Source organism: Gavia stellata, chromosome 21, assembly GCF_030936135.1.
Source record: "Gavia stellata isolate bGavSte3 chromosome 21, bGavSte3.hap2, whole genome shotgun sequence".
Classification (NCBI taxonomy): domain Eukaryota; kingdom Metazoa; phylum Chordata; class Aves; order Gaviiformes; family Gaviidae; genus Gavia; species Gavia stellata.
Genome location: NC_082614.1, coordinates 15,708,909 through 15,735,155, shown reverse-complemented (window position 1 = coordinate 15,735,155; position 26,247 = coordinate 15,708,909). Strand labels below are relative to the sequence as shown.

Here is a 26,247-nt window from a genome sequence, read left to right as displayed (position 1 = left end):
TCCCAAAAGTTGTCTGACCATTTGAAATACTTGCTTTATCATATAAAACTTTTGATAGGAGGGCAGATTTCAGTCAATCCAAAAAATAAAACATACGGACTTGGCAAGCAACAACAAACCAGCCAACCAGCCCAAGCTACCTCCTTCATAACAGCACGGATTAAGTTTCCAAACCTGAAAGCAATTCCTTGCACATTCGGTAGCCCCTGAAGCAAAGGAATGGCACGCACACATGAAAAGTTAAGCACAGCAGTCACAGTGCCATTCTCCACCTATCATTTAAAGTTGTATACCTTAATGCCTTTAGTGTCCTCTTCATCAAATGACCCAATATCAAAAGCATCTGCTGCATTTACTTCTCCCCGGGGAGGAATCAATGGTGGAGGATACTAGAAATTAAAAGCAGCATAATGAAAGACAAATTAATGGACATTATTTAAATCCATTCTGTAGAAATATACGGCCTTTTCATTTTCTACACAAATTACACATGACTGTGCTAAAGTACGTCCCTTGAAATTAAACTTCAGTGCAAAGTAGTTCTCCACTCCTTTAACAAATGCTCCTCCAAAAATCTGGGGGAAAAAACCCTACAGCTTAGAGACAGCTAAGTGGAAGAAACCATGCAGTCGTTTGACCCTGAGAAAGTAATAATTCAGCACTACCGATCAGGAAGACTTGTAGCAATGAATATACATAGAGCAGTCTTCATCAATAATCCTCCACATATTGGTGCAAATGAGTACACGTGCTGGGGACTGGAACCCTGAAGTTTTCTGTCCATTACCTGTTTAGGCTTATTTTCTTTTTATTGCTCTACCAAGTAAGCTAAGGTTACTGTCTTAATCCTTTACCTTTTGTAAATAGACTTGCTGCCAATCAATGCCTTTGAAGAAAGGATGTTCTTTTACTTCTTGTGCACTGCAAAATAAAAGTAACTGAAGTCAACAAAATGAAGGGGCTTTTCAAATGTATTTGAGAAATACAAAGCCTTCAAAGGTCGCATTTCTATCACTTGAAAACATGGGTAAAATGCTCTTTATTTCAAGGGAAAAAAAAAGTCTTCTTAAGTAAACAACTGAAGACTTTCATGTGGAAACACTGGAAATAGTGCTGTAGGTCTGGCAAGCAACCACTCTTGTTTTGCTATGGTATTCCATCATTTCGAACAACAAACAATGCGCGCCTGTTGTCAGATCCCATACGCTACTTCTAAGCAACAAGCTTACTCCACTCCATTTGATATTATACATATTTTATGGCAAAATAAGCAACTACTCTGGATAGGCCCAAGGCTGAAAAGCAATCTCAGGTCATTATCACAGAGGTCTCCAGGATAAAAAAAAACCTCTGAACATCTCACTGGAACTAGAGCCAGCCCCAGCCTCCTGTGTGACTATCAATTAACAGGTATCACACATTGCCAAGGGTTTCTCAACAGTTATTTATTCCTCTCACAGTTTTCTCTCCTAGTCTCACAGGAAGGCAACTCTGGCTTTTTAAATAGGTGATAACAACAATTTCAGTTAACAGCTACAAGCAAGGTAAGCTAGGCAGGAGCAAGTAGCGTTTTGTAGTCAGTAAACAAAAAAATGCCCTTTTCCTTAGAATTATGAAATGAAACAAGTACATCTAGAAATAGAGGTAACCCAAAATGAAGCAAGTATTCACAGCTTTCTGTGCCTGATGGTTTGGGAGTTTGGGTTTTGTCTGTGGAATATGCTCATATCATTAAGCTACAATTGAGGCAATACATTTTAGGTATCAATATGTCTGAATCAAGTAATATGACTCCATGCCAAAACAGATCAGGCAAAACCAGAAAAATAACACAGGGACGAAGGGTATGAACTCCATCCAATGTAAGCATGACTGCAAAGAACTCAGGGGAAGTCTTTAATGACAGAAACGGTCCAAAAATTTGTCCAGACCAAAGGAAGCTGAAATGTAATTCCATGCAACAGCACTTTTTAATGTTCTTTTTCCAAACTTAAAACCATCACAACAGGAAGCAGATTTTTACTTGCAATGAATTCATTCATTTACAGAGAAGTGGAAATTTTTAAAGGCAGTGGTCCAAGGAGAAGACAACACCTACCTTCTTCCTTGGCATCCAAGTCTCTTGCTAACATCCCGCTGCAGGAGCCCTTCCAAAAGGGACTTGAGTTCAGGAGAAAATGAATCTGGTAGCTCCACATTCTATGAAAAAAGTAGTACAAAAAGAGACATTTAATTCCAGAAGTAGCGTGATCTGCTTTCCCCACATAGGAGAGTAGCTTTTCTTTGATAGTGTTTGTAAACAACTCTTCCATCTGTAAATACAGCTTTCTCAGAAAGCGGGCTATATAGTTCCAGTTTTTAGAGGAAACGGGAGTTTACTAAACAAGAGGAATGTAACTGCAACTGTCACCAGGCTCCTTACCACGGTGAGCGTCATCCGGTCGATCTCATGCTTATCTTTGGTTTTGTGCTGTCTGAAAGGACTGTGACTGTAGAAATAAGAAAATGCACTAATAAATGTAAAGCCATAACATATCAGGTTATTTCAGCTGTGGCAACCCCAGGAAAGAGCGTAGCATCCTTTTAGTCCCATTCTTCCACCTCATCAATCCTGTCCTGCAGAACAATAGAACAAGTAGTAAAACATTTAGAATTTACAACCAAAAATGAAACTTTACACAGTAGCATGCTGTGGCTACTAGCTACCTCAAAAAAACCAATGTCTGATCTCTTACAACTTTGGTTTCTTTTCTTACTGCGAAGAGCTGCACCACTTTCCAAGAAAGTTTATCCCTTCTGTTTTCAGTACCACTGCATGCGGTGGACATCAAAATCAAATTCAGAGAAAAGCGACCATTCTGTTTCTTTAACGACTACACAGAGATATCCCTGAGGATTATCAAACTCAGGGAAATCTGATCTAGTTACTCCATAAGAAGGCATGCAGAGGGTTAGTTTATTCTTAAATGCGCTGATCCGTCCTTAAAGACGGTGTTTCAAATGCCTTACCAGTTACATCTATGCCTCCCAAAAACCAGAACAATTTCATCTAACAAGAAAACCCTGAACAGCTATCACAACACAGGTCTTTAAAAACATTGATCTATGTACAGAGACTGAGTACGACCTACAGAACTTACCACTCATCTATATGGGAAGGATGAAGCACGGTCTTAAAGTAAGTAGATGAAACAGAAGGTAATCACAGATACCACAGCATTAGTGACTGGGAAGCTATTTGATGATATCTGGTAAATTATCAGCTTTATCCCTTTCCTGCTTTATAATTCTGGTTTGAGTTTGAATTTTTAGCTATAGAAGACCTTAGAATATTACAGATTTGCCATGCAGTACTTAAACCACAGCATGAAAGAAAGCAGAAACGTTTTAGTATGAGATTTTTTAATTAGGTTTAGGATATAGTCCCTGTTTCTTAGTTTTCTTCAAAACCTTGAGGGAACGATATTTTTCAAAATTAAAGTGTTCTTTCCTTACCAATACAGGAAGTAGCTATTATAAAGCATTTTGCCTTGCCACATGTCAGTGTGTACTAGCTTGTTTCAACTGGGGACCTGCTACTCAACAGTTATTTCCCTTTTATCCTCAAAAACATTTCTGATGACTGGATCTGATGGACAGACCAGGACTTCCACTTCTCTGGTTTTAAGCACGATAGGTATGAAGGCAAGAGTAAATGGCTAACATACAGCCTCATATACTTTGACAATGAGACTGCAAGTAGATCAGGGAAGCAAATGATTCACTGTGGACTTATGGGCAGATTTTATGCCAGACTAAATTTACTAAACACCGAGAAATGGCACCATGTGCCCAACCCTTGTTTCGGGATGCGAGCTGTTTAACTGGCTTCAGAACAGATGAGGAAGGATAGTTCACAATGAATAATGCTTTGGCTTCTGGCCGACCACCGATACCACCCCGCACATCTCTGTCAGAGAGAATCACAGCCCACAAAGACTGAGATCTCCCCCTGAGTTTCCATGGTAAATGGGACCATTTGCCCCCAGGTGCTGGTTTTTCCATCACACAACTTCAATCCTGTGAAGGAAGAACCACGCCAGAGTCAGTCGGACACCCTAATCCTCCGTGCCCGAGTCAGTCAGACGCCCCAGTCCTTTCAAAAGGAAAGACGAGGAGTCCACAGCAGTCCTGCGTGGCAAATCCAAACTGTTTTGTGTCTACCTACCTACAGCATTCTTCAATGAGTGATTAGAGAGACCGAGTACTGCTCACTGCTGTGTGATGCTGTCCGTACTTAGAAATACTTTTTTTTTCCTTTACAATTTAAACACCATTTCTTTCTTTATTTGCACACTTACATTTACTCTATTTTGTGAGCAACTAATGTTAAATTGATACAGCTCTATACTTCAATTCAGAAGTCACACGCTTACCTTCCTTTGTACAGTGTCTGGGATAGAGGCAAGAGCTTATAATTAATTCTGTGCGAGGACACGGGTGATCTAACTAATGATCAATTTTTACAGAGAAGCACTCTGAAAAGCTTAAAAGATTTTTTTCTGTTTTGCCATTAACACTGAGGATGCTATTTTCAACAAAGGCTTGCTAATCAGTGCTTACTGACTCTTCAGATAAATCTCTTAGCCTTAATAAAGTCTACATAGCCACGTAAGTTTACTGAGAAGGTAATAGTTGATGAAGCTGTAATTATCATATAATTTTGTATACACCAGTATGGTTACAGGCCAGATTCAGCAAATGCAAGCATCCACATGTTACAACTTACCCAAACACTACAGAAGGAAAGACTGAGTATCATGTAAAAAGGGAACAGTGCAGCAATGAGTTTCACCATAACAGCAGGTCTTAAGCATCAAATGAAGTCCATAATTCAACAGAGCTGCTAGTGTATTTAAGCAATGAGTAACATCATATCATCTGAAATACTAATAATAGCCAAGAGATGAGTAAATTGCCTATCAGCAGAAGTCAGAAGAGTGGATAGAGCATCTGCTTTCCTCACTGCCCCACACCTGTACCTACTAAGGGAAGCAGGGCTTGTGTTTTCTTTGTTTTGGAAGCAAAAAAAGCCTGGTTTAGTCTCATGGGCAGACGTGGTCTAAGTTGCAGAGACAGCAATAAGATATCATTTTAGATAATATGTAATACGTTACATATTAGTATTTCAAGGGACGAGGCCCAGGCTGAAAAAGAAAAAGCACACGGGACATGAAACTTCACTCACCCTCTCAGAAGTTTGAAAAGCATACAGCCTAACGAGAACCAGTCTGCACTGCTATCGTACGCTGTTCCCTTCTGGAGCACCTCGGGAGCCATGTATCCGTGGGTACCTCTGAGAAGTGGAAAGAGACAAAATCTTGATTACAACCAAAACTACCATTGTAAAAAAAAAAAAGGAAAAAAAAAATAAATCAGTGCTTTCTCAATAAGATAGCCTAATTTAAAGAGACTTCATTTTAAACATGATTTTATTTTGCTTCTTCTTTAGCCATACATACATACGCATGTTTTCTGCTTGTATATATCTACTGAGGAAATACCTTAAAACATAAACAACAGAACAACAGAAATGATTAGGCAAACTGAAGTGGCAACAGCGAGATTTAGCAGAATCAGTATAGGGGTCAGTAGGCAGCCTTCTGTCTAAGAGTGGAACACAAAAGAGAGGTGGAAAAGTTGCGTACTGTGTCCACTCGGTTTACAGGAAAGACAGGCACCAGGACACAATCAGGGCTCCTGATATTTCAGGCCAGATTGTCCCAGCCCTGGGCCCTGCAACCCCGGAACCAGGGCAAGCAGAGCCGGCTCGGGCTCTCTCGACGTGTTTCACGTGTCCAGCTAACACCTGTGTGCCAGATTTAACAGCAGGACACCTCCTCCAGAAGTCATTGCTGGTCACCACTGGAAAGCAGCCACCACGTACTGCTTTTACCCTTGACGCAACTGGAACGTATGAACTTTTTCAAGAAGCTACTGAATTGCAAATCCTTTAAGCTATGACGGGATGAAGCCTTCCTTTTTGCATAAATTCTGAGACTAAATCAGGGCAAACGAGGACCTAAGAATAAAATGTGCCAGATAAGATGTGGAATCCACACACAATCCAAGAAATTCAGATCCCACTTATGACCTGATGCCAAGAGGCAGAAAGGAACACAATTTGCCTCCAGTTCTACAAAGATCCAGAAAGACACAATAAATCCTGTTTTTCCAGTCAGTTTCAGAATATTTAATTATCCATTTAGGACAATTAAAACAATCTGGTACTTTAACTCAGTCAGGTTCTTATCTTCTCTGAACAGTGAATCATCTCGAAATAATATGTCATCTTCCAGCCATGCCTACACATCAGCTGCTACAACTGCGCAGGAAAACAGAAAGAGGAGGCTCAAAAACCTTATTAGACTATCCAGCTTAGCTGTGTTATAAAGCAAGCCTGTGCCACGCAAGTGTTATTTTTTTTCCTTTAGGCAAAGTTAAATTATAAAGACACGTAAAAGACTTATTTCGCAATAACTGTATGTGCAGCCAAGCTCCCATACATAATACTTACACACTAGCATGTGGCTTCTTTTTGGAAAAATCACAAGCCAGCCCAAGGTCTGATATCCTCACATGCCCGTGTTCATCCAACAAGATATTTGCAGGCTAGAAATGCACAGACACAGAAAGGTTACCACTTGCTATTTTTCAGTTGGCAGAACTACAAATTCTCAGAACACAGTAACTCATTCTCAAACATCAATACCCTCTGGTAATAGGTAACTACCTTTTTTATTTTTTTACATCAATATAACGGACACTTTCTAGATAAAATCTACATTCTAATGGAGCAATACCATCAACTCCAGAGGAGATTATGAAATACTGACAAATACCAGAGGAGAAAAAACAGGCAAGGTTTGAAACAGAAAGCACATGAAAGAATAAATCCGTGTTGGCCTTAAGTCCACATTGCTTTGGGTCCTTTCACAGAAGGTCTGTGCACCCTTTACTTGCAATCTACACTCTGCGCTCTCTGTGTGGATTTTTTTACCCACTCGTGTTCTCACCTGGCTCATGGAGCAGTCCTGAACTTCCCAATGGTCAGTGAAACACCCCCAGGCAACTGCCTTCCTACTAGTCTCCCATCGCACACACCCCTCTTTCAGGGCTCTCAGAAATATAGTACATTCTCTAAACTAACAGCATCATTAAGATGGTGAGATGAAAAACACTGCATGGGATTTATTCTGACCCCAGGGAAGCATCTCCCAGGCTGGTTAAACTACATAACAGCACAGATTAGAACTATTTTGAAAAATTATTAGAAAAATCAGCCAAAGATAAACAAATGATCTGTATTCTTCCCAAGGTTTCAGGTAAAATACTTCATTTTACTTATCAGTATCTCTAGATTGTTTGCTGCTATCTGACAACCACCTGTGTGAATGCAGTCATGTTAACGATTACCTTTAGGTCTCTGTATACAACAAAGCGATTGTGCATGTGTTCTAAACCTAGGATGATTTCAGTAGCATAAAACCTCATTTCTTTTTCAGAAAACACGCCATGCTGGGAGAGGTGGTAGTGCAAATCTCCTCCTAAAATCGGAAGAATTGAGATACAATTAAAAGAACAATAAAATCTTGCCTCACAGGCAGACAGCATGATGTAGAGGGGGAACAGCATAGCATTTGTAGGTTCTTAGAACCTGTAGAGCGTGCAGGAACCCAGACATACACTCTGCAAGTACACACGGTGACAAAATACCTGAGGAAGTTAATAAATAAATTTGATCAACCTGAAACTCCATTTTGAAAATATGTTTTCTTCATACACATTTGCATTCAGTAACTAATCCAGCAACTGAGTCTTAATGCAAAGGATTTCCACAGCAAGTAAACCGCAGTCACATATGTAGGTTTCTGGAGAACTGAATAAATTAGCATACAGAACAGCCAGGTTGGGAGGGACCTCAAAAGGTCATCTGGGCCAAAATACTCAAATATTCATGCTGGGGGTGTTTTCACACTTTCCTAATCAAAGAACAGACACAATACAGCATCACTCTGAGCTAAGCCACACCAAATTGTGAATATTCCTGCAAAACTGTTCCTGATCAAGCTACAGATTTAGAATAAACAACCAGTTACTTGAATATGACCTACAGCTTAGATTTTAATGAGAATCTTCACTTGCAAAACACCAAAGCCAGTCTCTATTACTCAGAGGTCATGAGCTCTATTTCTCAATTGAGTTTCCAGCTTTGCAACACGGTACGTGCAGATGTGCTCCAACATCTTTAAGCGCTTTAGGTGCAGCCATAGTTCGAGTCTAAGTCCCACAAGGGCTGAGCATCCTCAGCAAATATGGGCACTGCAGTATCTTCTCTCTCAACTCTGCCAATTTCTCTCTCTCTGTGTTCTCACAAGAGTTATGCTAAGGCTTCTAGGTACAATTTCTTTCCTTTGAGGAATGCTTCCCCCACCAATTTTCTTTGCAGAGCTCTTTATAGCAGCCCTTCTATTTTTATTCTGAAAGCTGTGTCCCTGATCTTCTCATACATTTCTCCACATGACCATCATTTCCCTAAGCTTCCAGCCTCACAGGCCCTTTGATATCTTTATTTAAATATGTTACTGTTATAAGGTAACAGATTTTCCAGCCTGTTCTATACATTCCCTGCTTCAGATCAATTTACCCCTCCTGCTTGCAGGCCGGTGCTTCACACCTCAGATTACTTTTCCTGGTCCTCCTGCCAACATTTCTATAACATTATCATCATCTGCATGGGCCTCACTTACCATTCATCAGGTCCAGAATGAAACAGAGTTTGTCGGGGGTGTGGAAGGCATAGGTCATACACACTATAAAAGGACAGTCCTAGAAGGAAAGGAGCAAAAAGTTCATCTCAGGCAATAAGCAAAGTACTACTTAAGCTAAAAATACATGTGATATTTTTCCTATGATATTTGCCAATATTCATAATAATTTTCTAAAGGTATTTGGGTATTAATCTACACACTCTGATGTTCACTTACAGTTTAGAGATCTTAGATTTTGCTATCTCATTTCAATAAAAAAACAAAAAAAGCTGTGACAAGCCAAATGCTTAAAAATATGCAGGTAGCATCAGTATCTCCTAACGACTTGCAACTACAGCATATTATAAAAATATTTACCTGAGTCTGCACTAGACTTACATGAAAGATACAACAAAGCTAATAAGCTTTAGGCCAGCTCAGAAAAAAAAATAAAGCTGCTCCCATGAAGTGTAAAGGATACACAACATTTCCCACAATTGCATGGCGAACATTCAGCTGTCGGAATGCTGACCGAGAGTCTGAGTCACATCACATACAAAATCCCAAAGGAAAGAAAGTTTCATCCTCACCTATACATTAAATGCAGCTAGACTGGTAACACCCTGTCCGCGCCGCTGATCTCCCCCTGCAGAGCTGCACGACTGTGGCAGCGAGGCGTTCTGCGCCCGCTGCTGTCCTTCAGCTCTCCGGCAGCATTTGCAACGTGATTAAAAAGGAACATAAATACACTCGGAAGGAAGTCACAACTCTGATGCGTATGCAATGCACGGGAAGCAAGGACAGCAAGGTCCAGATTATGCAAAACCCAGAAATCAAGTATGGTGGGTGCAGATTTAAGAAGGTCACTGCAGAGCGGCCACGCGCAGGGGTGGATTACATGGAGTACCTTCCCACTTCTTGATGCACTCAAACATCTGTGTGCATTAAGGTTAAAGACAGCCAGCCATTAAAAACAAACAGCTGGAAAAGCACCGCTTTATTGCGAATGATCTGTTCAGTGTGCTGGTACCTCTATCACGCACAGGCATTGAAAGACGCCATGGCAGGAGGTTGGCAGACCTTCCTCTTCATTAGGCCTATATTGGATGTATGTGGCTAATTACTAGAGGGTGGCTATTACCTTGTCGACCCCTTCTCCAAAGCCATATGAAACCAGTCTACACTGAAAACTTAAGGAAGGGCTGTGCTGTCACAGAATCACAGAATCACTAAGGTTGGAAAAGACCTGTCAGATCATCAAGTCCAACCATCACCCCAACCCCACCACACCCACTAAACCATGTCCCGCAGTGCCACGTCCACATGTCCCTTGAACACCTCCAGGGATGGTGACTCCACCACCTCCCTGGGCAGCCTCTTCCAATGCTTCACCGCTCTCTCCGGAAAGACATTTTTCCTAATATCCAGCCTGAACCTCCCCTGGCGCAACTTCAGGCCGTTTCCTCTTGTCCTGTCACTCGTCACTTGGGAGAAGAGACCAACATCCACCTCCCCACAACCCCCTTTCAGGCAGTTGTAGAGAGCGATGAGGTCTCCCCTCACCTCCTCCTCTCCAGACTGAACAACCCCAGCCTGTCGAAACAGGCTGGACTGCACCGTCATACCGACGGACGACGGTCTGACCCCGAAGCGCGGAGGCTGACAGGAAGACGTGCTAAGACGAGCTTAACTGCTGACGAGCCAGGACACCAGGCAGGAAGCACGAATGTGACCTAACGTGAGTTCAACAATGTGTTCGTTATTGCAGTTTTGACAGTGAAAGCTCTGGGAATCTCTAACAGGAACTCGTTTGCTTCCCAATTTTGAAGTGGCAAAACAGGGTGGCCTTGGGCAGAGTGGGGGCCGCGGGACCCGGCTCGGGGTGCCGCCTCGCTGGCCCTGCCGAGCAGGAAAGGGAGGAACGGCAACACCATCCTCACCGGCTGGCCGGGACGGTTCAAGTCGGTTCATCCTTCCACAAAACCACGTAGCGCTGAAATATAAAGCTTTATATACTCAACTGTAATCCCAAATGACTCCCACACCGCATGGACTGATCCTGCAGTAACCTTCAAACCTAACTGTATTTCATTGTTTCCCGGGCAAATACAATTCCAAAGGCACCTCGGCAGAACACAGGCACACGTTTGAAACACCCTGCAGAGACATGCATGAAAAATGCCTGATTGCTAAATGGTCCTAGAGATAAGGAGACTATAGGCAAGGCAATACGGCATCTAACAAAAGACACTACCTCTCCTTACAAACTTAGTCTTGCTCATAACTGCAGACTATCGGAGTTACCACTTAACTTCAGAACAAAAGCTTTAGCAGAATTAACAACTTAATTTTCTGAATCAGCTGGGTAATACAGAAGTGTCCAAGCAGGCTTCCTAAAACCTTAGAGCTATCTAGCTACCCAGAAGGATTTAGCGTTAGAATTTAAGCACCGTACACAGAAAAATAAAAGGGTGTTTCTATACCAGAACATAGTATGCCTTTATTTTTATGGACCTCATTTTTCAAAAGAAAATAAATCTGCAAGTGTAAATGTGATGCATAATTCATTTCTGTGTAAGCCTTCCTAATTTAATCACTACCCTCTCACTGTTTAACAAAGAGAAGAAACTGTAGGACCACGATATTTTGCTGACACAAAAACCACTGCAAAAGAGTATTTTCCAGCATAAAAATAAAAAAACCCTATAGGTATTTTTTTAAATGAAACATAAAGCAATAAAGCAGATTTCTCAAGAGAGTAATACTTTGTTGCTGTCAAGCTTCTGCTCTGAAAAAAATAAGTGACAGTATGACAATAATGTGTGAATTAAGAATAGTTTGGAAACAGTTTCTTACATGCAAACAATCCTGGATTAAATCCAAAAAATTGTAGAAGACAAATTTTGGTAATAAATCATGTGGAAGGAAAAAAAATTAGAATAACTATAAAAAAATTGTAGGAATGTAGTATTTTTAAGACATTAGCACACTAACAACTACTTTAGAAGGAAAACTTTGATTCTGACTCTCTCCTGTAAACCGAGCACCCGGATTTCGAGCACCACAGTAGAAATGACAGCAAAAAGGCGAAAAACGTGTTCCTAGTGCAGAGCAGCTATGCAGCACTTGTAACTGAAGAGTAGAGCTCTGTCCTGACAGGTCTTGCTCAGGAAGATGTGCAAGTCAATGCTTGAAACACCCAGCTATTATCTGCCATTCCCACAGATGTCCTTCAAGTGACAATCAAGATTTGGGAATAGATTCCATTTTTGGAGCAAAATCGAGACTCCTACAAATCTCAGTGCACATGAAAACAACATACCTGTTCTTCTCAGAAAAAAAATACTTGATCTCAGATGTTTTATTGTTCAGCCTGCCCACTTTTGCTGTATCTTGTATTTATCATCCCTTGAGAGAATCCTGAATCCAGTCTTTAGCCAAATTATCCCAAAAAGAGCTGAGTAAAACAGCTTAACTGCCTAGCTTTTTCAGAACAAGAGAACCAGAAGACACAGTAGAGCGGAGCCACAGCCCTGGAAGGCCCTGGTCTCACAACAGCCTGCCGGAATGACCACCTCCTACCTGCCAGGAAAAGATGTATTAAATAACCACTTCCCTCCACAAACAGCACCTTTTGGCAGACTGTTTTTATACAGTCCATCAGCAGCGATGGTCTCGGTGATTTCAACATCCCAGTTTTTGAACGTTAGGCAAGCATCGGGTATTACAGAATTTTTTTTTTTTTCCTTTTAACAGAAAGTAAAATATTGTCCCTACTATGCTATCTTCTAAGAATTTCAAAATGCACTTCCAGCCTCCAGACTGAACATCTCTACGGGAGAGGAAGACAGGGCCTGCATCTTGAAAACAGTTTGTCCATGTCACACCAACACAAAGCCAATGTACCAATGGACAATCCGAGTAACGCAGCACCCGCGTTTTGTATTATTAGGCCAATCCAAGCAGTTCCCTGTGCCCTGCAGAGGAGCCTGCCGTACTGCTGAGCTGCGCTGATTTACCATGAAAAGCTATCCTCGCAACGCGGCCACGATGCACTCGGATTTGGGAGCTCCCTATTCAAGAAGCAGTTGTGAATGCCAAAATTTTAGGTGGATTAACAAAAATGATTACACAAACGTATGTGTAATCTGCACAGCTGTTATTATGTATTTCGCAGGGACATCTGGAGTCCCAGTTAAATGACTAATTGTACTATGATGAACTTCCCAGTTCCATTTTGTTCCGGGCGGCACATAAATCCTGTCAGTGGGGAAGGCACACGCCATTCAAACCTAACAACTTATATTCAGGAATGAAATGAATTACCTTCTTCTATCATTTTCAAACCTATTTAATTCTGCATATTCAGAACGCTCCAGCATCTCTTGCACCAGCAGGTGTATCCAACCTGAATGGATAGCATTTTGTACAAAACCTCTCTTTTCAAACTCTTTCAAATTTCTGAGAATCTAAAGAAGTTACACTCTAATGAGCTGATAATCCTTAACAAAAACACCCAAATGGTTTGTCTTGCTTTTCTGTTGCTAAATGACTAGCTATGCACTGTCATGTAAGAAAGCTAGCTCCACCATTAGCAGCCTTGTGAACAATTTTCTTTTTGAATCGCTAGACATGAAAATTCACATGCAGTACTGGAGCAACAGAATCACAGATTGAAGTTAATAGGACAATTATTACTAGTTTGCCTAGATTTCTTGTCTAGTCTCCGCTACAGAACTCACCCCACTGGTTCTCAAGACTCCTGACATTCTGGACATGCTGCCACTTATCTCTGGTGAAAACAGTTAACTTGATTAAAAACTCTAACCAATAAATTCCCGTTGTTAATGCCACAGGTAAAAGAACAAATAAATACTTTCCAGTCCTTTGTCTATCGCTATGTTCAAGCCAAATGTGAACACAATTCTGTGTTAAAGGAAATGCTCTGACTTTTAACTTGAGTGCATGCCTGCCCTTCTCCAGAGACAGGCTGAGGCAGGGGAGGAGTTTCCAATGACAGGCACAACAAGAAATACCTCGTCCTTCCTTCGGAGCTTTGCAAGGAGGAGAAAGTTCAACCTTATCACAGAATCACAAAATCATTAAGGTTGGAAAAAACCTGTAAGATCACCAAGTCCAACCATCACCCCAACCCCACCATGCCCACTAAACCATGTCCCACAGTGCCACGTCCACACGTCCCTTGAACACCTCCAGGGATGGTGACTCCACCACCTCCCTGGGCAGCCTCTGCCAGTGCTTCACCACTCTCTCAGTAAAGACATTTTTCCTAATATCCAGCCTGAACCTCCCCTGGCACAACTTGAGACCGTTTCCTCTTGTCCTGTCACTTGTCACTTGGGAGAAGAGACCAACACCCACCTCACCACAACCCCCTTTCAGGTAGTTGTAGAGAGATGAGACCTTGATGTGTAGCTTCCCTAATTTCTGGTCTAAGATTTGCCTTACCAGGGTATTTCTAACAGCAAAGGAAAACGATCTGACGGGCAGAAAGAAAAGTTCAAAAGCTCATCTTCTAGGGACACAACTGCAACCGGCTTTCCCGTTCTGCCAGCCTGCACCAGAGAGCACCTCACACGCCTGTCGTGAGGCTGCACAGTACCAAGTGTTGTCTGATTCACAACACATTCACCTGACAATCAAAGGGCGCTGTTTAGCAATTATAACTCTATTTATACGTAAGCTCTGAGAAACGTATCTCCGTTATTTAAAGCCAAGTTTGCAGAAGACAAGGGCCGCCACAGCTCTCCTGCGGCTGCGCCTACAAGCCATGCAGTGCAAAGTCCCAGACTATCTGCGGGCGGAAGACAGCCCATCTTGAAGCCCGATCAGACTGATGGCCTCCCTGAACAGACGACAGCAAGAATGCTGTGCGTGCACTTAAAGGACATATTGATGCTAAACGCATCACAAATGAGACTTTTTTAGAAAGAAATCAGTATTTACCAACCCCCCCCTGGGTAATGCAGAACCAAACCCAGGATTAACCCAGTCCCTGCAAGACACAGACCTCGTCTCTGAGAGCAGAGCGCAGTATTTGCTCTCTGCCATCTCGTAAGCCCCAGCAGTAATCCTCCTGCCCCGCAGACATGATGCTATTTGCACACTGGTTGACAAGCCTAGAACAAAATCACACACAATTCCTTCTCGTGCTTTACCGGGGCTGGGAAAAGGGGATGTGTTTACACTGAGCTGCAAACCGAAGGTTTAATTCGTACACCGCAATAGTCATGAGGAAAATTAACCTTTTTATCAGCATCACACGTAACCATGGTGACACGAGCCGATTTCAAGTTCTGTTTAACGAGGCCAGCGTACTCAGAAGGCTCTGGCACTTCAAAGCCTGCTCGGAAGCTGTCTGAGCACAACATACTGCGGCCACTTCTCATCTGCAGGTAACCAGACACGGTCTGGTGAAACCAGCGCCAGTCGGGCTGCTTTTTATGCACATCAGTGATACTGCTAACTTTAAACAGACTTGCATGCTAGATGGGCGGACCTACTTGGTACACTTTGACAGGTACTCAGCTAAAGTACATAAAAAACAAAATGGAAAAATTGGATAAGCTAATATCAGAGTCTCAGGAAAGGGAGGATGAACAGGTAACTGAAGTTTTGTTTCTGAAATAGCATCTTATATTCTACAAAAGCACTACGCAACTATAGCAGAAAAGGAAATTTTTTTACAAGACAGAATAATCTTTTGGAAAAGTTTCAAATATAAATACTTGAAAAAGGAGTATTTAAAAAAATCAAAAGGGGAGGGGGAGAGAGAGAGGAAGGGGCAGGCCGGAGAGGGAGAATGAATTACCTAAGAAATGGGAACCTCCTCAAGCGTCTTTAGCCAAGATGCTCATCTCTGAAAGCACCCAAACTGCAAAGCAAGCTTGCTTTTCCCTTCTTATTTCAGATACATCGCTAGAATTAGGGGGAAGGTGCCAGTGGGATTTAACTTCTGCATGTCACACGACTCAACTGATGGAATATGTATTATATGTAATAGCTTTTATATTATATGCAAAAAAAGAGAAGAATAACAAATCAATGATACTTACTCCTGTACTGACAAGAGACAGCATAATTCTTTCATTTAAGGCTAATGTTTCTCCTTGCTTCATCTTGATTCTCTTCTTATCTAAACATTTCATTGCATACCTGAAAATATTAACCGTTCAGAAACAGCACCAGAAAAAATTTCCTCCTATACTCAGTATTATTCACTAGCAGTTATGCCATGCGTATTTACAGTGTCCTGTAAGCAAGCTCTTTAAAGACTTAAGCGTGGTACTAAAAACATCATTACATGACTAAGCAAGAACATCTCCAAAATCTCACACAATTAAAGCATTTTCAAAAGAAGCCTCCTAATAGAGAAATGTGCTTTAACAAATAATTCTGTGCCCAAACAATCACAGTGATACAGGAATTACATATCATACATCCATTTTTCAGTATCTACAAACAAGGGTTTGCAGTATGAATTAAGTAACAGAGACCCTATTACAGTTTCATTTAATTCTAACAGTTTCAGCTCTAACAGGAAAGTAATATCTTCAACACATGCTGACTTCTATATTTTTTTTTTAAGTTTTCTTTCTACTCAAAGAAAGGTCAGATATGCACAAGAAAGCTTTGTTAATCTTCTACCATCTGTATTACACAAATTAATAAAATTTTGCTCAAAAAAGAATGTTTCCCTAACAACCTTCAAACACGAGTAGGATCTAATACAGTCTGTGGCTATTTTTTCAGGACACTAGGTGAGCCTGCTATTAGAGAACAGCTGAGAAGGACACATGTGTTCCTCCATACAAGCTTTCTAGACATGGGCAGCCATGGATTTTTAGGCCATTTGTTTTAAAATATGCTCAGGAAAACACCATGTTAGAGCCCTGCATCAATGCTAATCAACTGCCTACGCTGTGACAGCCCTGTGCAGAAACAGGGCCTCGTATCACCTTCGCTTTACACTCCCTAAAAAAGCCACGTCATTCCTTGCCATGCATGTGTGGTGAGTGGGGGAAGAGTGAGCGTGGACACACTGGAATTTTAAGCTTCCAAAACAAGGAATATATTCACAGCACATGCTCTTGCTGAGGAGTCTGTAAACGACGACTATAAATAACGTTTCACACGCTACCCTTTACTTATGCTTTGACATCACTGATCAAAGTGAATGACTGGGGCCGTTTAAGGCTGATCAAAATCAAGACTCTCATTCTTACATCGAGTTACGTGCTCGAAGAGCACTGCTATCCCTCCCTTTGGACTGCTTTCTGCTTTGTACTTCTGGCCCATATTTAGATGTCCTTGAAGGAGGTGATGTGAAAGAAGCCTCAGGTGTATCTTTGTGGGTTAGTGAAACACCGATGGCATTTACCTTGGAGGGGTGGCTTCCCAAGCTCCTTGCAGGCAGTAAGTGCAGCAGAGGCAGCCATCTAGAGTGGACGGGATCTGGATTAGGGATGGGTAAACAGGTTTGGATTAAGAAAGAACTAAACCAAACCTCTACCCAGAAACTGAACCTAATCTAAAGTTTTGCTTCAAATTTGAGCAAGGTTGTTTCTCCCACATTGCACTTCCCTTTACTCTATTTACAGCTGATAAAACCTGTCCTTTGCTTCCCTTGCTAGTCCCGAGGTTCATCCACCTCCTGCCAGAGCAAAACTCAGACACGAAAATGACTGGGAATCTGAGAACTACCTCTTCAGGGTGGACACCTGCTTAGTGTGGCTCAAGCTAAATAAAATGTTTATTTTTGTACATGGACAAATTAATGAATTGTACATGGACAAAAAAGTACCAAAGCAAGAACAAAGACAGTATTGTTAGTAACAGTATTAATATAAATACTTAAGGTCACTGCAAAAATACCGAGCATGATAGCAACATGAAGATGTCTTCCGCTTGTTAATAGCTCAAGAGTTTATTATTATCAAGGATGCCAAGCACACACAACTGCCAGTGAAGCCAGCTGTAACCGCAGAGACTCGGCACTTCAAACATGCCATGCTTAACTTAGAAATGTGCAAGGATGGTCCCTGGGCTCAAACTGTTAGGAGAAGAGTAAGATGAAAGGGGGCGGGAGGGTGTGCAAATAAATAAATAAATATTGAGAACAATTTGTTAAATCAATGCCCAGATGTTCCAAACAGGACATAATGGGACAATTATGCCTAGAGATTGAGATCTGTTGATTAGGAGAAGTGTGTGAATGGTAAGACCAGAGAAAGAAAAAACCACACAGGCTGATCTTGGCGTTCCCACTGAGAGCGCTGTTAAACAGAAGTTCAACACTGGAACTATATTCTTCCAAATGTAAGCAAGGATCACTGCTTTCGCCAGTGAAACATGCTCATCAGGGCAGAAACTTATGCAGCTCCACAAATCTGGAATACCGTATTCAGAATCTGCCCAGGCACGAGCCTACAGATTGAGCAGCGCTGAGGTCACGTTCCTGTGCCGTCCTCCAACCCTACGTCAGCACCAGCTATGTGATGCGCTTTGTTGCGAGCAGAGCAACCTTCAGCGGATGAGAGGTAACACCTCACATAATCACCATGGCTTCCACAAGAACATCGTTCTGCACTGTCAGGCTCTGATCCACGAAATCATTTAAGCACATACTTAATTTTAAACACATGTGCAGTCTCCATTAATTCTGACAAGACCATTTAGGTGAAGGATGCGCTTAAGAACTCTGCTAGACTGAAGCCCCACAGCATGGCACATAACAGGATCAAATATCAAACTAAGCTTAAAGATGATCCAGAAATCAGAACCCCTTGGGATAAAATTTAATTACAAAGAACTAGACAGAAATGCGATGCTGCTTTCCAGTGATTTTGTAAGAAATGATTGGAAGGATTTCCTTACTAGTTCAGAGTTTACAATTACCTCTAAAATCAAGTGTGCATATACTCACATTTTTCCAGTGTCTGCTTTTCTGCAACCATACACTTCACCAAATCCCCCTCTTCCTATTATTCTATGTACACTAAAATCATTCATGGTCAGCTGTAAATGCAAAAAACAAAACAAAACCAGCCTTCATTTTTCAGTACTAAAAAACTTACTGTAAAAACATCTAAATGATCTATTCATGTGCTAAGATACTTAACTATTGTAATTCATACAGCATTTATTGTTTTGGAAAAAGGAGCCCCTTATCGTTTATATTTCAACGTACTTGCAAGCACTACGGTCTGAAGCACAAACAAGAGGAGCGAGACTGTTGCTGCCAAAGACTGACAGTCTCATTCATAACCCAGTCGGCAGCAGACGAGGGCTAGTTTTACAGACAAAGTTGTAGAAGAGGGACAAAAGCAGAGGCCGAGGTAAAGGGTGCTGGGGACAACGTCGGAACCGCAGTGGGGAAAAAGGAGACTGAGGGTGTCTGGGGCTGTTAAAGAGCAGCAATTCTGGCAGTTCAGTTTCTTTCAGCGATTGTAAAAATCAAAAAAGCTATTAACTCGAGACAGGCAGAAGGGACGTCCAGAAAGGAATTGTTAGGACTGTACTTCTAAGAATAGAAGGGCAGATCAGTAACATTCACCGTACTGCTTAATAAGGCCTTTTCAGAAGCAGTATTCAAAACTGAACATTTTCTTTCCTGTACCAGCCTTTGACAAGATAAATATACTTGTAAGTACTTACATGAATATTTAGTTCTACGTTTTTCCATTGACAAAATCTAGTAAACTTGTCACTGTAGGAAAAAAGTTTAAAAGTTGTCTGAGACTGTGCAAAGTATTACAGAAAACATCAAGACTCTGGTATTTAAAATAAAGTTTGCGCTGGGGCATGTTGTGATATTTAGTAAATTATAGCTTCCTTTCAAACAATTGTAATCTTACCCCCACCAAGAAAAACAATTACTAGGCAGTGCACACTTAATATTTTACATCCTTCTAAGAGAAAGATATCAGATAACCTTATCCCTGTAATCATAAGTGCTCCGTACGCCCTCACATCTCTCTTGCAGACAGTTTTTAATTTTTAAAAACAACTAAGTTTGGAAGTAACAAACATTAAAATTACATCATAAAGATAATTATAAGAAAACAGAGGAAGCTTGATTTATGTTAATGAACCGCTGTATACTCCAAGGAACATTTTAAACTCCTTTTATCTTAAAATAGGAAAAACATCAATAATACCACAAGCTGTTGCCAAAAAAAGTTTCTCATTTCTACCTAAATAATTATTTATTTTCAGAGTAAGAAATAATAGTTCTGTGGAGGCATTGTTACAATTATTTCAGTTGGACTGCAGAATACCACCATACCATTTTATACAGTATTTCTGGCTGTCGTTGGGTGAGAGCCGTGCTTTACAGACCCTGCAGGCAAGAGCAGCTCCGTTAAGAGGGCTGCCCAGCTGAACTAGGTCTATGCCCTGCATTTTTCCTACACCTTTTCTGCTTAATTGCAAAGTGTCCAGATACAAACGAGGAAGACTGGGTCTGTCAGTCACACCCGACAGATGGTTACTCATGAGAACATCCCACAAGACCACCGTTCTGCCTTTTTAAACCTTTAAGATGAAACTGCAATCTATTACTACCGCTACGCGGAGCAATGGAAAAATCTAGCATCTTTACAATTTTTCCACTCATGCACCCCAACATTAATCATGATACACAACAAAGTTAGTCATTTGCAGAAGCTTGCTGATAGTACACTATTAAGTAAATGAAGTTTACTAAACATTTTTAAGCCTTAATTTACAGCCATACTTAAGGGACCTGGCTTCCTGCTACATTAGGTAGAAAGTGCAGATAATATGTCGCGTTCATACCTTTCCATAAATTTTTGAAATATTTTTCCTCGGAGACTATCACAAATTTCTTCTATATATGGCTAAAAAGGGTTAAGAAACACAATTAGTATTTAAGCATACAATAAACTGATTATGCAATACTACCATTACATATAACTCATCCTATATAACTACAGCATTTATGTGCTTTCCTTGAAGAAGGCTCAAGGAAGCATCTAAGCTTCATTTAGCTTTTGGAATCTGAGCAGGTGCCCTGAAGCCGAACAGAAAATACTTTCACGAGCTAGAAAACATCAAATGTTTCCCTTGGGGGGGCTGTACGAAACTGGTCTAAAGAACCTGCCTATGGACAAGAAGTTTGGCAAAACAATCGTGGCAGTTCTTTTTTCAGATAGATTTAAATACAATACATGGGCACTCCTGTGGAGTCTGCGCTTCCCGGAGCTGCTGCCACGCTTCATCTTTTTGGTGCTTCTCTCCTCTCTGTCCTTAGTAAGAAACCAGCACCTTCAATTCACAAGCGACTTTTTCTAGAGAAATACTTTCTTTTGAGGTGTGATGGCATGCAGCGATCTCAAATCCCAACCCAATTAGCGGTGAGATATAACTCAAGCAATGCGGTTACCAATTTGTCAGTTCACCTAATTGCAACATTAAAACCAGTTCACTGAGCAGTAAGAAAAATCAGGTAGGGGGATTCTTCACATTTTTGCAATATATAAAAATACGTACGATTTACATCAAAGACATTTCAGCTTATCAACACTCCCATGATTGATGAGGTTCATTAATTATCTACAAAAGCACACTGGTCTAATGCATCTAGCTATAAAAGTTAGCGTAATTCTGAATTTCTTGTCTTGTATCACTGTGTATTAGAGCTGTAGCAACGCAAGAAATATTTCACTTCTCATTTCTTTATTTTCTAAAGTAAATAACAACACAAAAGGTGTATAATTTCGCAAATGAGACAGGACACATTTATTTTTGTATTCAAATGGAGGATATGCAAATCCCAAACTTTCTTTTAACAATCCAGAATTTTAGAAAGTTTAAAAAAAGCACCACAATTTGAACGATGCAGAAACTCCTGTTTGGAAAGGTAACTTTTGACGGGATTTTGTCTTGCGGAGAGACACAAAAACATGTGAGATGGTACCAATGCTTAATTCCACACCATCATCAACTATGAATTAATATACCTTAAAATTAATGAAAAAGGAAAAATGTTTTCAAAGATTTCACATTACTGAAACATTAAGGCAGTTTCTCCACTATGCATTTTGGTTTATCCTGACAGGACGGGTATCTTCCTGATGTATGGTGATTTACTCTGTATCATTTAATGGCTTAAAATTACGTAAATTTAAGAATTATTCTCTTCATATGTTCATATGTTCATAGTTTGCTTTCATAAACGTGCTTTAAAATATTTTAGATAAGAATAGTAATTTCTAAGTTTTATTTGACTTAGAAAAGCATTCTAATACTACTATTATAGCAAAGAATATGTACCAGTACCATTTTATTCTGTCTCCTTAAATAATACGTACAAAGTCACTTACTGGCAAATAAGCGAAGAAAACTTGAACATTCAGACTGTCTTAACCTCACCTGAAAAAGGCTGGCGGGCACTTGTTTCTTGGCTAAATGTGTTTGTACATGATCTACAGCTTGTTTTGAGAAAGGCTTTTGAAAAAGAAAAAGAAAGATTTCACACAGTTGGAAATGTAAGAAGTTTCATTTCAGGTCTACAGCATTGCTCTTCTTTTAACCATATAAAAACCACCCCTACGACTGCAACATACCTTCCCCTAGGTATGGTACTGTGAAACACGCAGAATAATACAGTAAAACAATTCTTCTAAAGCTGGAAGGGGGGAGAGGGGAAGACGAGGAGGAGAACGGGGAAGACAAGAGGGCTAGGTGACGCTCCTTTAACAAATCCATGAAAAGCCCCACGCACAGGGCCAGCTCCCGACTCCGCAGTTGGCATGGACTTTTTACCCCAACAGCGCCAACAACGCAGGCTTAACAAGAAACTGCTTAAACCCTCCAAAGAACCGTACCACAAGGGCAAAACACACTGCAAATTCTTCTTTAAAATATGAGCAAACGAAACTGTTAAGTAGAGATCAATGGGCCAAAACTTCAGCTGGAGGAAAGGTGTATTTTCACCCACTTTAACAAAGCTGCATCCGTCACCACGCAGCCCCATGCCTTGCACTCACTATACTGCAGCTCAAAAGTGTTTTGTCGCTAGCATAGTACGATAGACTGCTTTATGACCAAACAAATAATAATAAAATCCTCTAGTGATCAGTTTTAGACAAAATCTCAAACTTCGCTCTGAGCTTTCAGAGATACCAAAGTTCAACATCCAGCCTGTCCCGCAGAGCCCCTGGCAGCTCGCAGTTCTTCAAGGTTTTGGGGCAGGGTTGCTGCTGGATTGGGGAGGGGTCAGCTAACATATGTATATGTGTGCATGTATATATACACACAAACTGCACTCATCATATTTTAAAATAGAGATTTAAACAAATATAAAGCAGATAAATCTCAAAATATTTCCTTTGCATACCACTAAATTTAATAAAAATTGGCACACACCACCAATCTTTAAAAAAAAAACCAAACAACTCCAAGACATGCTGAATTCAGCCAAACCCAGTCCCACGGACTTCAACTGGAAATCCACAGCACTGCAAGTGTTTGTAGTGACAATCCCTTCAGCAATAGTCTTAATTGTTCTCTGAATGAAATAGCAGTTATTTTGAATTATCACTGCTGCCAAGCTACTCAAGTAAGGCAAAGCGCAGCGTGACTTTTGGACGATACACACATGTGAACAGGACAGGAGCTCCTTCATTATGTACATGTCATAGATCTGCCGACTTCGGGTCAGACGCTCATCCTCAGAATCCAGTTTCTCGTATTCTTTTATCTGCAATACAAGAGAGAAGGATCCATTAGATGAGCACAATTCTAGTGATTTTTCACTCACTTGGTAAAAACAAGACTTCGGCTGAAGTTTCGTTTTACTTTATTATTTTCTTAAGACTTAAAGAAAAACCACCTGCAATACCATAGTTACAGGGGACCTTAGATTTCCCTCCCATCTCAGAATTTTTACGCAAGGAACCAATTTGCTTAAAGTTGCTACAAAGCTTGGTTTTCAAAAGTATGAAAAGGACTGAGCTGAAGCAGCATCTTTTCCACGTACCATTTGTCAGAGCATGAACCTGAGGGGAACTCAGAAGCTAACTGCGTGAGAGGACCGGACCGCGCGAGGAGAGCGAGATGAGCAAACGCGCACAGCAACCTTTCGGAGGGTTTTCTTCCCCTCTGCTCGGCTCACAGATGGAGAGCACTGACCTCGCTCCTCTAACACTCCAAATTATTTCACTTGCTGCTCTGGACTACCCACAGCACATCGAAACATGCCCTTTTCCAGCCTCCTGGGGCTAGCAGAAGAGCTGTAATATCGTACAGGCAGCACAAGCATCGCCTAGAGACAGCCCTCGGCTGCCAGCGCAGCACCCGAGCATCCTGCCCCAGGGCGATTACAGCAAGCTACGGATGTCCAAGCAAGAATTTAAAGCACCTTTCAAAATGTTCACGTAATTCAGCTACGCGTTGAATTTGAATCCTAAAGGTGGCTAGAATGACAGCGTCACAAAATATATCAAGTTTCTTCAGGGGTGATATAGGAGGTCAGTGTGTTCCAGGTGAAGCAGCAGCAATCCCATATGGTTCATTTACAGAACAAAACCAGAAAATCAGTTCCAGAGAAACACCCTCACCAAGTCCAAGGGTCCTTCGGAGCGTTTTTGGGGAAAGAGTTCTTCCAGGACTGATAGAATGTAAAAAACATACGAGATCCTTAGGGAAAAGTCTCAGCTCTGACTTGCTGGACCTTCCCAGCATCAGCCTGTGAGGTCTCACACTCCAAATGAACGTACGTGTGCAGCCTTGCTCTGGATCCCTACGCTGACTCAAGAAAACCACAGCAGAATAAGACCCAGATGGATTTCATTCAGTGCCTGTTGGAGAAGGAACGGGCCACATCGGAGCTGTCTGTACTTTCAGCCTACAGAATAAACCCAGCTCAAAGGGCGTAGCTCTCCCTCGGAGGCAGGGGGAAGATGCCGGCTGGGCCTCCGGCAACAAAAAGCAGGGCTCCGCCGCTCCAGCCAGCCACGCTTTCATAGCAAGAGCGGCACTGGCGCAAACAGAAAGCACGTTGTTGAGGACTTTCAGAAGTAAAAAACATGTGTTTTGCCTCTGTTTCACAATATAATTTTTTTTTTTCTTCATTCAGAGGCTGCTCCCTTTACAGGATGAGCTGTACTTGACAGCTCTTGAACAGGTCTCCATGCGACAAGCCCAGACCAATCTATCTTTGAAGGTGGAACACCATAATTAAACTGGGTATTTTTCTAGCTGTAGTCCTCTTGTTTGCTGACTATGATAAGGCAACAGTTCCACCACGATTTGCCATCTGTGACTACTTCCCCCTTGGTAGCAATTTATAATTAAAATGATTTGAAACATCTTTGCCAAAGAAACATTTTTTAATTAACGCAATGCCGCAAAATAATCAGAAGTACAGGAGAAAGCCTGGTGCATACCATATTGTCTTACTTGAATGCTACCTCCTGCCCGTCAATATTTATTTTATTAAACCACCTAACTGCGCACCCAAAGCGGAGGGGTCTCTTGCAACAGCCCCCACAGCCACGCCGGCGCCAGGTCAGCGTCTCTCCCACCTGCCCCGACAGCGGGCTTTTTAACCATCCAAAGTGCCTTTGTTCTGTACAGGTTTGAAGACAAGGACAGCAGGCGACAGAAGTCCCCCTCGGGGACACATTCCACGCCGGGAGAACGCCCTGCCGAACACGCTGCCCGATCCCTCTCATCACCCAGGTGATGCGATGGGACTCCTGTACCGTGCTCACATTTAGCATGCACGCCTGACACATTCACAAGCTAATTTTACATGTTTATTAAACAGAACATTGCTGTGCCTTGCCAAAATCCACAGCGACAGGCAGAGCTAGGAGTGTCACCCTTTACAAACGTCACCTCTCTCTGCTAGCAGCAGCTTCCTCAGTATTGCTCCGGCCCCAGAGATAACGTACTGTCTCATCACTAGTTCAACGCTTCCCTGGCAAACTTCAGCTCCCCTCAAGAAAAGAGTCTGACAGTATCTTTTCAAAAATTGAAATCAGAATGCATTAGTTTTCAAGCACCTAGAAGTTCTTTTTCTTTTTTTTTTTTTTGAAACCGATCTGGATGAATCACTCACCCAGTTAAATGCTTGATCGTGACTTGAGCTGCAGTAACACGAAATCCCTGGAGTACAGAGCCCTTCTACAGCAAGCGATTTTTAATGTAGCAATGTACTCAAATTATTCTACATGTAATAAATGCAGTAAGCAAATCAAATATATAAAAAAAAGAAAAGCTTCTGAATCTGGTATGTCACAGAAGAAAATGCAATGAACCTCTCTTTAAATATCTTTAATGGGATTTTTCGAAAAGTACATGACAAAGCATTTAAACTCTTTTTAGGTAACACTTTGCTTAATAACCTAAAAATACAATTTTGAATTGTTTCAGAGATAAAAAGGCAGCTAAAAATATCTTGCTAAAC

The 26,247-nt window shown here is 41.3% G+C and overlaps 1 protein-coding gene across 1 annotated transcript in view; it reads right to left on the bottom strand.

Moving 5' to 3' along the window:
- GRK3 (G protein-coupled receptor kinase 3) overlaps positions 1-26,247 on the bottom strand; it is a 72,520-nt gene that overhangs the window by 5,991 nt on the left and 40,282 nt on the right. Inside the window, exons 4-17 of the mRNA XM_059827620.1 lie at positions 23,434-23,535; positions 22,206-22,280; positions 20,610-20,671; positions 19,467-19,518; positions 18,736-18,827; positions 15,866-15,965; positions 8,790-8,868; positions 7,456-7,586; positions 6,557-6,651; positions 5,228-5,335; positions 2,423-2,489; positions 2,099-2,199; positions 855-921; positions 294-389 (exon numbers count right to left, since the gene is read on the bottom strand). Coding sequence (XP_059683603.1) covers positions 294-389; positions 855-921; positions 2,099-2,199; positions 2,423-2,489; positions 5,228-5,335; positions 6,557-6,651; positions 7,456-7,586; positions 8,790-8,868; positions 15,866-15,965; positions 18,736-18,827; positions 19,467-19,518; positions 20,610-20,671; positions 22,206-22,280; positions 23,434-23,535 — 1,227 coding nt within the window. The remainder of the gene's footprint in view (positions 1-293; positions 390-854; positions 922-2,098; positions 2,200-2,422; positions 2,490-5,227; positions 5,336-6,556; positions 6,652-7,455; positions 7,587-8,789; positions 8,869-15,865; positions 15,966-18,735; positions 18,828-19,466; positions 19,519-20,609; positions 20,672-22,205; positions 22,281-23,433; positions 23,536-26,247) is intronic.